Source organism: Malus domestica, chromosome 15 (genome assembly GCF_042453785.1).
Source record: "Malus domestica chromosome 15, GDT2T_hap1".
Taxonomy (NCBI): Eukaryota; Viridiplantae; Streptophyta; class Magnoliopsida; order Rosales; family Rosaceae; genus Malus; species Malus domestica.
This window is the reverse complement of record NC_091675.1, coordinates 36,446,201-36,458,426: the sequence shown is the minus strand read 5'-3', so window position 1 is coordinate 36,458,426 and position 12,226 is coordinate 36,446,201. Positions and strand designations below refer to the sequence as shown.

The 12,226-nt window shown below is 39.7% G+C and overlaps 1 protein-coding gene across 1 annotated transcript; it reads right to left on the bottom strand.

The window, feature by feature from the left end:
* Positions 1-9,485: 9,485 nt before the first annotated feature.
* On the bottom strand, positions 9,486-10,915 carry LOC139191888 (uncharacterized). Its single transcript, XM_070812918.1, has 2 exons — positions 10,430-10,915; positions 9,486-9,527 (listed from the first exon to the last, which is right to left on the bottom strand). Exons 1-2 carry the CDS (start codon positions 10,913-10,915, stop codon positions 9,486-9,488), a joined length of 528 nt encoding a protein of 175 aa, XP_070669019.1.
* Positions 10,916-12,226: the final 1,311 nt, after the last annotated feature.

Here is a 12,226-nt window from a genome sequence, read left to right as displayed (position 1 = left end):
TTTTTTTATTATTATTTTTTTTTATGTAATTTTTTTTTTATCATTAATTTTAAATTTTATCTTTTTTTTTTATTTATTTATTATATCATTTTTTTTTAAATTTTTTTTTTATGTAAATTAAAGTAGAAAGACTTTGGTTAACCTTCCCCCATACTTAAACTAAATAACACAAACTCACAGAAATCAAACAAATAACACAACTAACTAAACAAAACAAAATGAAAGCAGTAAAGATAAGGGTGTAAAAATGCAAATCTGATTGGGTTAGCGATTCCAAAGTCTCCCTTCGTTGAATGCTTGGGTTGCCTCCCAAGAAGCGCTTGATTTAACGTCTTTAGCCGGACGCATCTTTCCTTTAAATTTCCCTCAGCTCCATTTGTGCCTAAAATCAAAGAAAGAAAAATAAATAAAATATCAAAAGTAAAATACACAAACACCAATATAAACATAAACAAAAACAAAAATAAAAGGATTAGCAAAGTTACTAATCCCCGGCAACGGCGCCAAAATTTGATGCGAAATATATAAGCACACAAATTAAACCCTCTTTTTGTCAATTGTAGTATAAGTATAAGTAGGGTATCGTTCTAGGCCGGGGATTAGGAGGGCTTGCTAAAACCTCTTAAAAACATAAAAACAAAGTTAAAAATATTAAACAAGACTCAAAGACACAAAACTAGGCTAAAAACTCTAATAATTCGAAACACACTTAAAATGACTCAAAATAATAAATACAATCAAAATAGACACTAGGAATTGAAATGGACGGAAATTGAATTAAAAGACTAAAAATAAAGAAAACTAACTAAATAATATAATTTAATAATGGATGGGTGTTTGGTTTTGATGAAAAGTAAATTAAACTTAATTAAATTACAGAATTGACAAAAACATAAAATTAAGGTAAAATGATAAATGACGGACTAGCTAGAGGGTTCTTCTCCACACATGACACATAAGCAACCTAAATTGATTTTCAGTTGTTCTTTCAATAAATTGTGAATCTCAACACTTCAGATTAACCGTGAACAGCACTTTTTTAATCTTCAAGTTTTCCTTAAGTTATTGAATTGGACGGGAAAACGCATACAACAATTCAAAACATTCTTCAAAAGTCCCCTACGTGAAAAGCACAATAGAGATACAATCAAAGATCATTAAACTTTGTGAAAACTATAAGCATTGACGAGTCATTCGTAACTATGAAAAGCATGATACTCTTGCCAAGAATTTACTTAACGTGATTGTGACTAGCAACCTTTACTACTTTTGAAAATAAGTTCATAACGATTAGGTGAAATTCACTTATATTCTAGCATCAAATTCATGCATGTAAATTAAGCGTGCACTCTCAACCAACATACACAAATAAGTTATCAATCAAGCAGTTAAGCAAATTAAATCACAACTCAGAAATCACAACTGAAGGTAATCAATTCATATTACAAATATATTCATGACTTTGAATTAACCTCTAGACAAAATAAATTTAATTACACATTATTTTCAAATTAAACCAGAAATTAAACATGAGTTTGAGAAAATATACAACCCTTTTATTTTTCTTCTGCTGCCGCAAGGCAGCTGTTCCTTTTCACTCAGTCTGCCTCTGACCTCTGTGCTCTCCTTCCTGCGTCTCTGCGAGCTGCCCAAAGGGCAGCTCCCTTCTCCCGCTCCAAGACCCCCTCACACCAATCTACTTCTCCTTCTTTTATTCTTTTCCGCCCTCTAACTTCCCTCTATCTCCTGACCTGCCCTTTCGTCCTCACAAACTTCTCCTTTTGCCAGCTGCCAAGGGCAGCTGTTATTATTCCATACCCCTGCTGTCTCCCCGTGTTCTGTCCCCCATGTTCTCTACTATTTTATTCTTTTGATCTCTGCACATGCCCTTCACGTTCCTTTCCGCCTTTTCTATTCTTTTATTCTTTCTTTTCTGCTGTCCTCCTGCCTTTCTTCTTATTTTATATTTTCTTTTCCTTGCTGGTTTCATGCTTTGCAAACATCATAATAATGAGAGGGACAAACATTGTTTATAAAATGTAAATTAGTATTATCATGTGACAATAAAAGGTAAATTTGCATAACAGATCCTATAAACACAAAAATAACGTAAATAGCTCAAAAATATAAGGAACTAACTAAGAAAAGACGAGTGAATTTGAAGTAAAAATATATATAAATATGATCCGATCATCTACCTCGTGCCTGCCTGCCGTGCAGAAGAAACAAACAGAGAAGAATGCAGACTGCACAACCAAGGAACTCTAATATTCCTCACTCAAAATTCCAAACCAGTTCGAGATCAAAGCTGTGGAAAGTCAACAAGATCATCTATCTCCAAAACCAGATTTGCGTTCTTAAACTCTACTCTGTCTGGTTTTTACTTTGCTATCCTTGTCATGTTTATTCGTTGTTTGTTTGTTTGCTTGTTTTTGTGTGAGTTTATGCTTGAAACATTGAGGACAATGTTTGATTTAAGTGTGGGGGGTAACCAAGTTGTTTTGCATAAAATTCGTAGGAGTTTATCACCAATTACTTCTAGTGTTGTTCCTTGCTGTTTGTAAGTATTTTAAGCTGTTTTTGAGTGTTTTAGTGTGTTTTGACATAAAAATCCGAAAATCTCATAAAAATTTGACAAATTGTTTTGAAAAACCCAAAAAGAGTTGTTTTTGTGTGTTTATTTGTGTCTTAAGGTACATTCCAACACAATGATGAGGATTTGGTTTTTAATTACATGACTGTTAAAGAGAGTTATAAACATGGATGAAAATTATGCTTGGTTGTGGTTATAATTTATGAATTCACATGCAATCATAAAGGAAAAATCAGTTTTTGTAAGATGCTTGAAGGAAGGAACTCAAATGAATGCTACAACCTTGTGAGACTTGAGCCTAAACGTTTATTTGGAGAGTAAATAATCTGTGCATCATTGTTTTCTAAAGTCGTTGCATGATCTCATTATTCTTTGCTTGGTTGCTACTTAGAAGGCATTTCATCATTTAGTTCCAAATGCTAGAACTCATGCCTATTTCATTCAAAGCATGCTATTGATTTGCATAACACATATTCAAGATGAAGTTGTGTAGTGACCACCAAAGCCAAATTGCCGTGCCCCGTTGAGCCTTGTTAAGCGTATGTTCTTTGTTAATCCACACTATCCTTACCTAGCCTAGTTTTAGGACCATCCATACCTTGTTCTTGAAGCATAGTAAAACATGACTTAAAATGAACTCCTTTTTGATCAATGTATTGCAAAAAGCAAGTGTGGGGGAAGTGATTCTTGTGTGTGTGTGTGTGCCAAAGTCCTTAATAAGGCACGGGTAGAAAAAAAAAAGTGTGAAGAGAAAAGAATTTGTTAAAAAAGGGTCCAAAACATTGAATTCGGCCCTAAGTGTTGCATGAATCTTCCCTTTGTATTTAAAAGTTGATTCTGCATTCTAAAGTGAATTCCAAGTGTCTATTTCATTGCTTTGCTCGCTATCACTTTAAGAACGTTTGTTATTCCTATCCTTTCTTTATTAGCCATTACCCCCAAGCCCTGTTACAATCCTTGACTTCAATCTTGAGTGTTGTGTGTTTCAATTTGTGGAGTTCGAAATTGGTATGAGCATATGGTGTCATTGGTTCTCGCATCTAAGTAGTAGCATTCCATTCATGAGATCATATCTAAACATGCTTAATAACTCCAGAAAATTGCTTTCTTTGTTATAAACATATGTGAGTCCTAGTCTTTCGTGTTTACATTAATCTTCTCACATATACTAGTGTAGGGTGTGTAGTCAGAAAATGTGTGTGAAAATAGAGAGTATCTTGTAAGAAATTGAGCAAATTCTCTAAGGCATGTTACTACATTCAAAACATCGTTTTAATTGGTTAATTGTGAACTAGTAAGTGGTGACTGTGATTAAGTATGTGCTCAAGTGTAAAGATGACCAAAATATGTGGGAATGATGATTTTTAACATGTCATGTTTCATTAAAAATCCCTGAGGCAAATCTTGGAAGGTCTAGGTTGTGTTTTGTTTGTTTCGTTTGTTTTGTTTTGCTCGAGGACTAGCAAAAGCTAAGTGTGGGGGAATTTGATAGGAGCATATTTATGCGACTGAGTTAGCTTGTTCTCATGCATTTATGTTGTTATTTCTTAGTTAATTATGTATTTTAAGCTATTTTCGTGTGTTTGTAGGTCCATAGGCCTTATGAAGCAATAAGATGCATTTTGGTTCATTTCGGAGTAGTTTTGGGCTTGGAATGAATAGCACATGCATGGAGCAAGGTGGATGGACAAAATTGAAGACTAAAGAGGCTAGGAATGTGTTAAAGAGAAAGAAGAATTAATGTAAAAAGGACAAAGAGTTCAACCACAAAGGGGTGTCACTCCACCATTCACCTTTCCATCATTGTCGTGCACCACCATTGCACTCCCTTTGGATTCCTACGCCGTGCATCATCATCCATGTTCCCTCAATTGACTCATTTATTGCATCATTCCACCTCCCTTTCCTTTCTCTACCATGTGCACAATCATTCATGTTCCCTAGCTGCAACACCACTCCATTTTACCCCCATGCTTTGCATCATCACTTCACTTTCACCTTTGAATCATTTCAAACACCACTCATTGCACTCAATTGCCACACCATTCCTTGTTCCCTCCATCATTTCAGATTTCATGCATCATTACATTGAATCATTGCACTCAATTGCTACACCATTCCTTGTTCCCTCCATCATTTCAGATTCATGCATCATTATATTGAATCATTGCACTCAATTGCTACACCATTCCTTGTTCCTTCCATCATTTCAGATTTCATGCATCATTACATTGAATCATTGCACTCAATTGCTACACCATTCCTTATTCCCTCCATCATTTCAGATTTCATGCATCATTGCACTCAATTGCTACACCACACCATGTTCCATTCCATTGCCATGCACTTCCTCTATAAAAGTGTGTGTAACATAAATTTAGTTCATACTTTGTTAGATCATTCACTCCCATTTCAACACAACCTTCATCCAAACACATCCATTCATCTTCACATCCATTCATCCATACAAACAAACCTTCAAACACTCACCAACACCTTGTGTCGTAGCAAAGGAAGGGAAGGAAAGTTCTTGGACATGTTTGCTGTCCAACTTGGATCGTTGGAGCGTTTAGGTGTTTTCTTTCTTTTGTTTCTAATGTTTAAATTCATTTCCTTTCGTTTTGTTGTAAATATGAGTGGCTAAACCCCTTTTGGCTAGGGGTGATTTCAAAGTCATGACTATGTGTGCAATATAATTTGATAAATTCCAGTTATGAACTCTTGAATCGTGAATGCAATTGGCTCAACTATTTGATTGATAACTTATTTGTACTTGTTAATTAAGGGTCGACACTTAATTGGCATGCATAAATCCGTTGCTAGAATATAAGGAAGTTTCATATAATCGTTACAAACTTATATTCACATGTAGTGAAGGTCGCTTATAAACGATCGCGTTAAGTTCAATTCCTAGCATGAGTGACATGATGTCATAGTTGCAAGTGCTTTGTCAATGCTTATGATTTTCATTAGACGTAATGATCTTTGATTGCATCTCTATTATGATGTCATGTAGGGAACTTTTGAAGAATGTTTTGGGTTGTCGAATGATGTCATCCAATCCAATAAAACAAGGAAAATTTGAGAGTTAACTAGTGATGTCAGGTTAATTTGGGACATTGTCATTCATAATTCAATGAAGTAGTAACTGGAAATCGAGTTATTTGCATACATGTCATGTGTGGAGAAAAAACCTCTAGCTATCCCATCCATCATCTTATTTCTCACATTTGTTTTACAATCTGTCTAGTTTTTCAGACATGTTTGTTTGTTTCAACTTCATCCAAATCAAAACCGCCCTTTTAGTTTCTTGTTTCAAAGTGTTTCAAATCTGTTTTAGTTTGTGTTTTTAAGTGTCTTGATTCAAGTCAAAGTCAATTTTCGTCCAAAGTCATTCCTTGTGTCTAGTTTAAGTTTATTTGGTTGTTTTAAGCTGTTTTGAGTATTTTAAGTTTGCTTTGAGTCTTGTGAGTCTTGTTAAGTGTTTTTAAGTTTAGTTTTATGTTTTTGAGTCAGTTTAGAGGTTATTAGCAAGCCCTCCTAATCCCCGGTCCAGAACGATTCCTACTTATACTTGTACTACAATTGTCAAAAGAGGGTTAAATTTGTGTGTTAAGATAATTTTCGCATCAGGCCGCAAGGCCTGGGCTGGCCTTTTGGGGCGCTTAGCACCGTGGAGGAGGAGAAAGGAAAGAGGCGCGGGCTTCTTTTCCGGCTGGGCTGCGTTCGCATATATATATATATATATATATATACACATATATGCCTTTTATATTAGCACCCCACATTAAAATTTAATATCAATGACTAATTTACTCTACTATGTAATGACAATTTTGACCTTATTAGGTTTAAAAAATAATAAAAAATTTATAAATACACCCCAAATCACTTTTAATGTATTATTTATCTATTTCAACTATCAAAACCCCTCACATTCTCCATTGTTGAATAAAACCCTAAGCAATGAAACTACAAACATGTTGATTGAGAAAAATAATTTTTGACGAATGGAACACAAAATCGGTGTTTCGAAAGCTTTGAAATCATTATTATTGTTATTGAAAAACGTTCGAATGAACCTAAACATTTTTTGAAATCATTCAGCAAACTAACGTTCAGATAGTTTGAAATCTTTCGGCAAAATAAAAAATGAGTGTTATAAGATTTGAGAAATGTGGGGTGTGTGTAGAAAATATAAGGTGTATATTAAGAATGTGGGGGTGTGATGGTATTATGGGGAAGGAAGTGGGGTGTATTAAGATAGTTTTAAATTGAAAAAGTAAATGTGGGGTTTATTCAACAATTTGTGGGGTGCTAATATAATAAGCATATATATATATATATATATGCATCATTTTTTTTTTTTTTTTTTTGAGCCTCCTTCTAAGTATTTTCCCTTGTGCTTTTTTGTAGAGCCTTTAAGATGTCTTCCTCCGCCCGCAAAAGTGACGAATATCCTCCACCTTTGTATCGTCAAGGTGGTTCTTCTGGCAAGGTATGTTAGTTTAAGGCTGCGCATGCCAAGATTAATTCTAACGAGCTGTTTCAGGATTTTCCTCAGTGTACAAGCATGCAATTCCGTCTGGGGTCTGCGTCAAGCGGGTGAAAGATGATAGCGGCCATAAACCATATGGAGAGGGTACCTATGCTAGGAAGAGAGCTATCAAATTCCACCCGTACTACTTTGTGTTGGGATTTACTTTTCCCATGCCGCGTCTTTTCCAGGAGGTGATTTGCTCCATGAAATGCGCACCTACTCAGTGCTCCCCAAATGCAGTTCGTGCGATGGTGGGATTTTCAAACTTGAGTAGGTTCTTTGATCTTGGCTTGGCCATAAATGAGTTATGGTATTTCATTGAGATCGGCCACAAGGAAGGTGTGGGGCAGCTGAGGTCTCACCATAAACTGTTCGATGCTTCTAGCAAAGGTGATCATGACTGGGCAAGAGACACCTTGGAGGTGAGCGGATAGTGGAAGTCTGACTCTTTTCCTGAGCTCCGTGTCCCAACTACCTTTATTAGTGGTAAGTGAATTGCTTCATTCTTGTCCTGCTTGAATTTTTTGTTGAGTTGCTTCATGACTTCAATTTGTTGATCGTCTTTCTTACTTTGCGTAGATTCGGAGTTTGGCTCAACTCCAAGGACTTCGGCAGATATGAAGAAAGTGCACATTGCCTTGGGCATTCCTGCTGAGTACCGTGAGTGGCGTTGGCTGCTTAACCCTCTTTGTCGGGAGAAAGATGGCATGCTTCCGAAGGAAGAGATAAAGCGGATAAAGGATGAGGCGTTGGTTCGCCCGATCGCTACTATAGAGCTTGTTGCCATCGAGGGCGGAAAGAGAAGATCTTCCTCACCTGCTTGTGAGCTTCCGGTCGAAAAAAAGCAAAGGCCTTCTTCAGTTGCTCATGGGAGCTCGTCTGTTGCCGAGAAGCTTGTCATTGATCTAACTTCCCCCAAAGGGTGAAGAGGACTGTAGTTGCTGAGAAGGGGAAATCTGCTCGCACGAGCAATTGTGAGAGATCCACCGAGTCTGAGGCTGAAGAGTTTCCTGAGGTTTGTGTACTACTGAAGGCTGACCTGCTTAAGGACGTTGATGTATCGGCCAAGTTCGTTGACAGTGTTGGGAAAGTTGTTATCCGTTCAGACTCATTTGAGAAGCGTCCTGCCTACTCGAGGAGGTCCTCCTTGATTGCTACAATGCATAAGACTTTGATCCTGGCAGCTGAGTCTATGCACGTTGATCAAGATGTTGTCAAATGTGCCAAGGAGGCCGAAGTGGCATTGGTGGCTCAACTTCGCTCGGCTGCTGAAAAGATTGAGAAGCTCGAATCTGAACTCGTCATTTTGAAAAGGTCTGATGTCTCTGCCCCCACTTCTTTGCAGTTGGAGATCGTTCGTGAAGAGGCTGCCCATGTGAATGCTAGGCTTAGTGCGACTCAGGCGATGTTGGAAGCTGTATAGAAGGAAATCAGTCGTGTTTCTCCGGTGGTCGATGACCTTGAGCGTGTCAATTCGGAGCTACGATCTGCTTGTTTTGCTAAAGACGAGGAGCTCATCTTCATGCATGCTGAAGTATCTCGTCTCAAAGAGATTGCCAATAAGTTTGAGTCCAAAGAAGTTGATCTGCAAGGTGCGCTGTCTGCTAGCGAGAACCTGAAAAAAGAACTGGATGAGCTGCATGGTGCTCACACTAGGCTTGCTGAGGAGAATGTGCAGCTGAAGAATGAGAAAGCTGGTCACGAAGTGGCGCTTACTTATTGTCAGGTCAATTTCTACAAGTTTAGTTATATAGACCATCTTCAGGGCAAGCCGTCGAATTATGAGTTTTTCGAGAAGGACTTCAAGACTTTTTCCATTTTTCTAGTTAATCTGCTTGATTTCTCATTTGAGGCTACCTTTGGTAAAGCAGCTGAAGGTCAGGCAGTCCAGGCAATGGCGAATGAGGATGAGCTGATGGAAGCTTTTGCTGCTAGGAATGACACGGCTGCTGAAGGCATGGTAGTCGAGGAACCGATGGTTGCATAAGTTGCTAATGAGTAGTCTTTTTGCTTAGACTTAGGATTTTTTTCCTTTTTCTTTTTGTTCTGCTTTGCTTGAACTTTGTCAGCCTTCGAGCCAATTTATCAATCTGCTAGAAATTTAATAAACAACTTTCCTTGTTTTTGCTTCATCTTTCTATTTCGCCATGTCTTTTGCAAAACTTTATCGTAGGACGGGCGACTGGGTGAGCTACTTCAACGAAGCAGTTGATCCCACGTTGTCACTTAGGTTTTAGTTTCGGCTTTGGGGCTTTGGGAGCCTTGCCTGCTTGAGTTGATTTACAAAACTGTCCCGTAGGATAGGAAGTTGAGTGGTCTACTCCGATGGAACAGTTGACTCACGTGGTCACTTTAGGCTTTAGTTTTGGCTTTGGGTAGCTTCGTAAGCTTTACCTGCAAGAGGAAAAAAATGTGAGATTTTTAACTTATAGAGTTGTTAGCCGAGCTCATGCTACGCGTAGGAAGCAGAGGAGGTCCGCGTAGCTACTATAGTTATGACACTTGACTTTGTGGCTTCTTGAGCCATGGCCCTCCTGAGGCATGTTGTGAGATTTTTGACTTATAGAACTGTCGACCGAACTCGTGCTTCTCTTTGGAAGCAGAGGAAGTCCGCATAGCCACTATAGTCATGACACTTAACTTTGTCCCAGCAAAACCTGAACCATAGACCGTCGGCCGAAAGCACTACTTATAAGTAAACAGGCGAGTACGCGTAGTTATGGCAGGTATAAGTTCTGACTTGTGGGCTGCCTTGGGCATATAGCAGTAGGGTCGTCGGCCGGGCATCTTACTTACAGAAGCAGACAACCCGCGTGACCACTTCAGGCTTCATCCTTGGCTCTCGGAGGCATTCTTTGGCGTAAGGTGTAGGCAAAGTCGCTCATTAGAGGTCATATCCTTCCGAGTTGCAGCTTTGATTCCGCAGGTCGCTTAACTAGTATTGCAACATTTTGAAATCAAGCCACTCATAAAGATTTGCACGTCGAGGACGGACCATCTTGGACATCTTTCATGGGCAGGGGTCCTGCACTTAATTGTCTCTTCTGGTTAGAGACCTGGGATCCAGCAGAATTGAATCCTTCTGTTGGCTAAGTCTATTCTAGTGGAATGACTATCGTGGCCAATTTTAGGAGTCGTTCAACGCAGGTGGTCGCTAACATCAGGGGAAACTGAGCAGTCGTACTACCTATCCACGTTTGGATATTCCAGATACGTAATGTCTGAACGGGCAGATGGTGCCTTCTGCTTATCATAGGGGTGGTTATGCTATGTCTGTAGGGCAAATGGCATCTTACGCTATGTCTACAGGGCAGAGGGCGTTTTTCACCATGTTTACAAGGCAGCGGGTGTTTTGCACCATGTCTGCCGGGCAAATGGTGTTTTTCACCATGTTTGTAGGGTAGCGAGTGTCTTGCATCATGTCCGTCATGCAGAGGGTGTTTTTCACCATGTCTGCAGGGCGGTGGATGTCTTGCACCATGTTCGTCGAGCGGAGGGTGTTTTTTCATCATGTATGCAGGGCGGCGGGTGTCTTGCACCATGTTCGTCAGGCCAATGGTGTTTTTCACCATGTCTGCAGGGCAGCGGGTGCTTGCACCATGTCTATTGGGAAGAGGTGTTTTTTCATCATGTTTGCAGTGCAGCGAGTGTCTTGCACTATGTCTGCCGGGTAGAGGGTGTTTTTCACCATGTTTGCATGGCGGCGGGTATCTTGCACCATGTCCGTCGGGCGGATGGTGTTTTGCCATCATTTCTGCAGGGTGGCGGGTGTCTTGCACCATGTTCGTCGGGCAGAGGGTGTTTTCTGCTTATTGTATGAGGTAGTTAGTTTGTTTATGCATTTGGCCCAGGCTTGTCAATAAATCCTTCAATCTTCGTTGAAGATAGAGGCTTTTATTAACTTTGCTTGTAGGCGTAAATGGCATAACAACTGATAATCTTTGGCATGCGAGGTCTTTGTTCGTCGAGCTGTTTGAGTCTTCAAACTTTCTTGTCTTGAATAGGGTCCAAGGAATGATAAGAGGTCACACATAGTACTTTCTCAGGTTGTAGGCATTCCACTGCTTGTCGATTTCTTTGTCGTTTATGGTGGTGAGGGTGTAGCTTTTCTTTTTGCCTACTCGACTGATTTTCTATGGACTTTCCAGATGGGAGCCATCTTTTTAGAGCTTTCCCGTCAAGCGGTGATGAAAGCTTTTCTAAGGATTAAGTCTCCTGGTTGGAACTGCCGAATTTTTATCCTTTTGTTGTAGCTGGAGAAAAGATGATGTTGATAGGCCGTAATGTGGGTGATAACCTTCTCGCGCGCTTTCTCTGCTAGGTCTAAGTTGGTGACCATCTCCTTTTCATTTTGCTCAAGGTTAGGTAGTACAGTGGTAATGTTTAGCACTAAGACGTTGGGAGGAATGATTGCCTTAGAACCATATGCCAGGGAGAATGGAGTCTCGCCGGTTGCTCGCCTTTTGGTGGTGCGATATGCCCATAGAACACCAGGGAGCTCGTCTGGCCATTTGCCCTTCTTGTCTGAAAAGGTCTTTTTAAGGCAGTCGAGGATAATCTTGTAAGATGCTTCGGCCTATCGTTGCCCTGTGGGTATCGGGGCGTGGACATGTGCTGCTTGATGCCATATTTTTCAAAGAATCTTGCCAAGTCTTTGCCCACGAATTGTGGGCCATTGTTGGTGACGATGAAGTGTGGGATACTGAAGCGGCAGATGATGTTCTTCCATATAAAGCGCTTTATGTCCATCTGGGTAGTTATGGTCATGGGTTCGGCTTTAACCCATTTGGTGAAGTAGTCAGTCGCTACGATCATCATGCCTCTACCCCCAGTAGCAGGCGGCATTGGTCCTACCAAGTCAATCGCCCATTGCATGAATGGCCATGAGCTTGTTTGCTAATGGAGTTCGTTGGCAGGTAGTGCGGGCACGGGCTTGAAGCGCTGGCAGTTGTCGCACCTTTGTACATACTCCTTAGCATTTTGATGCATGGTTGGCCAATAATAACCAGCGTTGAGAGCTTTTTGTGCCAAAGATCGACCTCCAGAGTAGTTTCCACAAACGCCTTCGTGGATTGAGCTAAGAATCTTCAGGT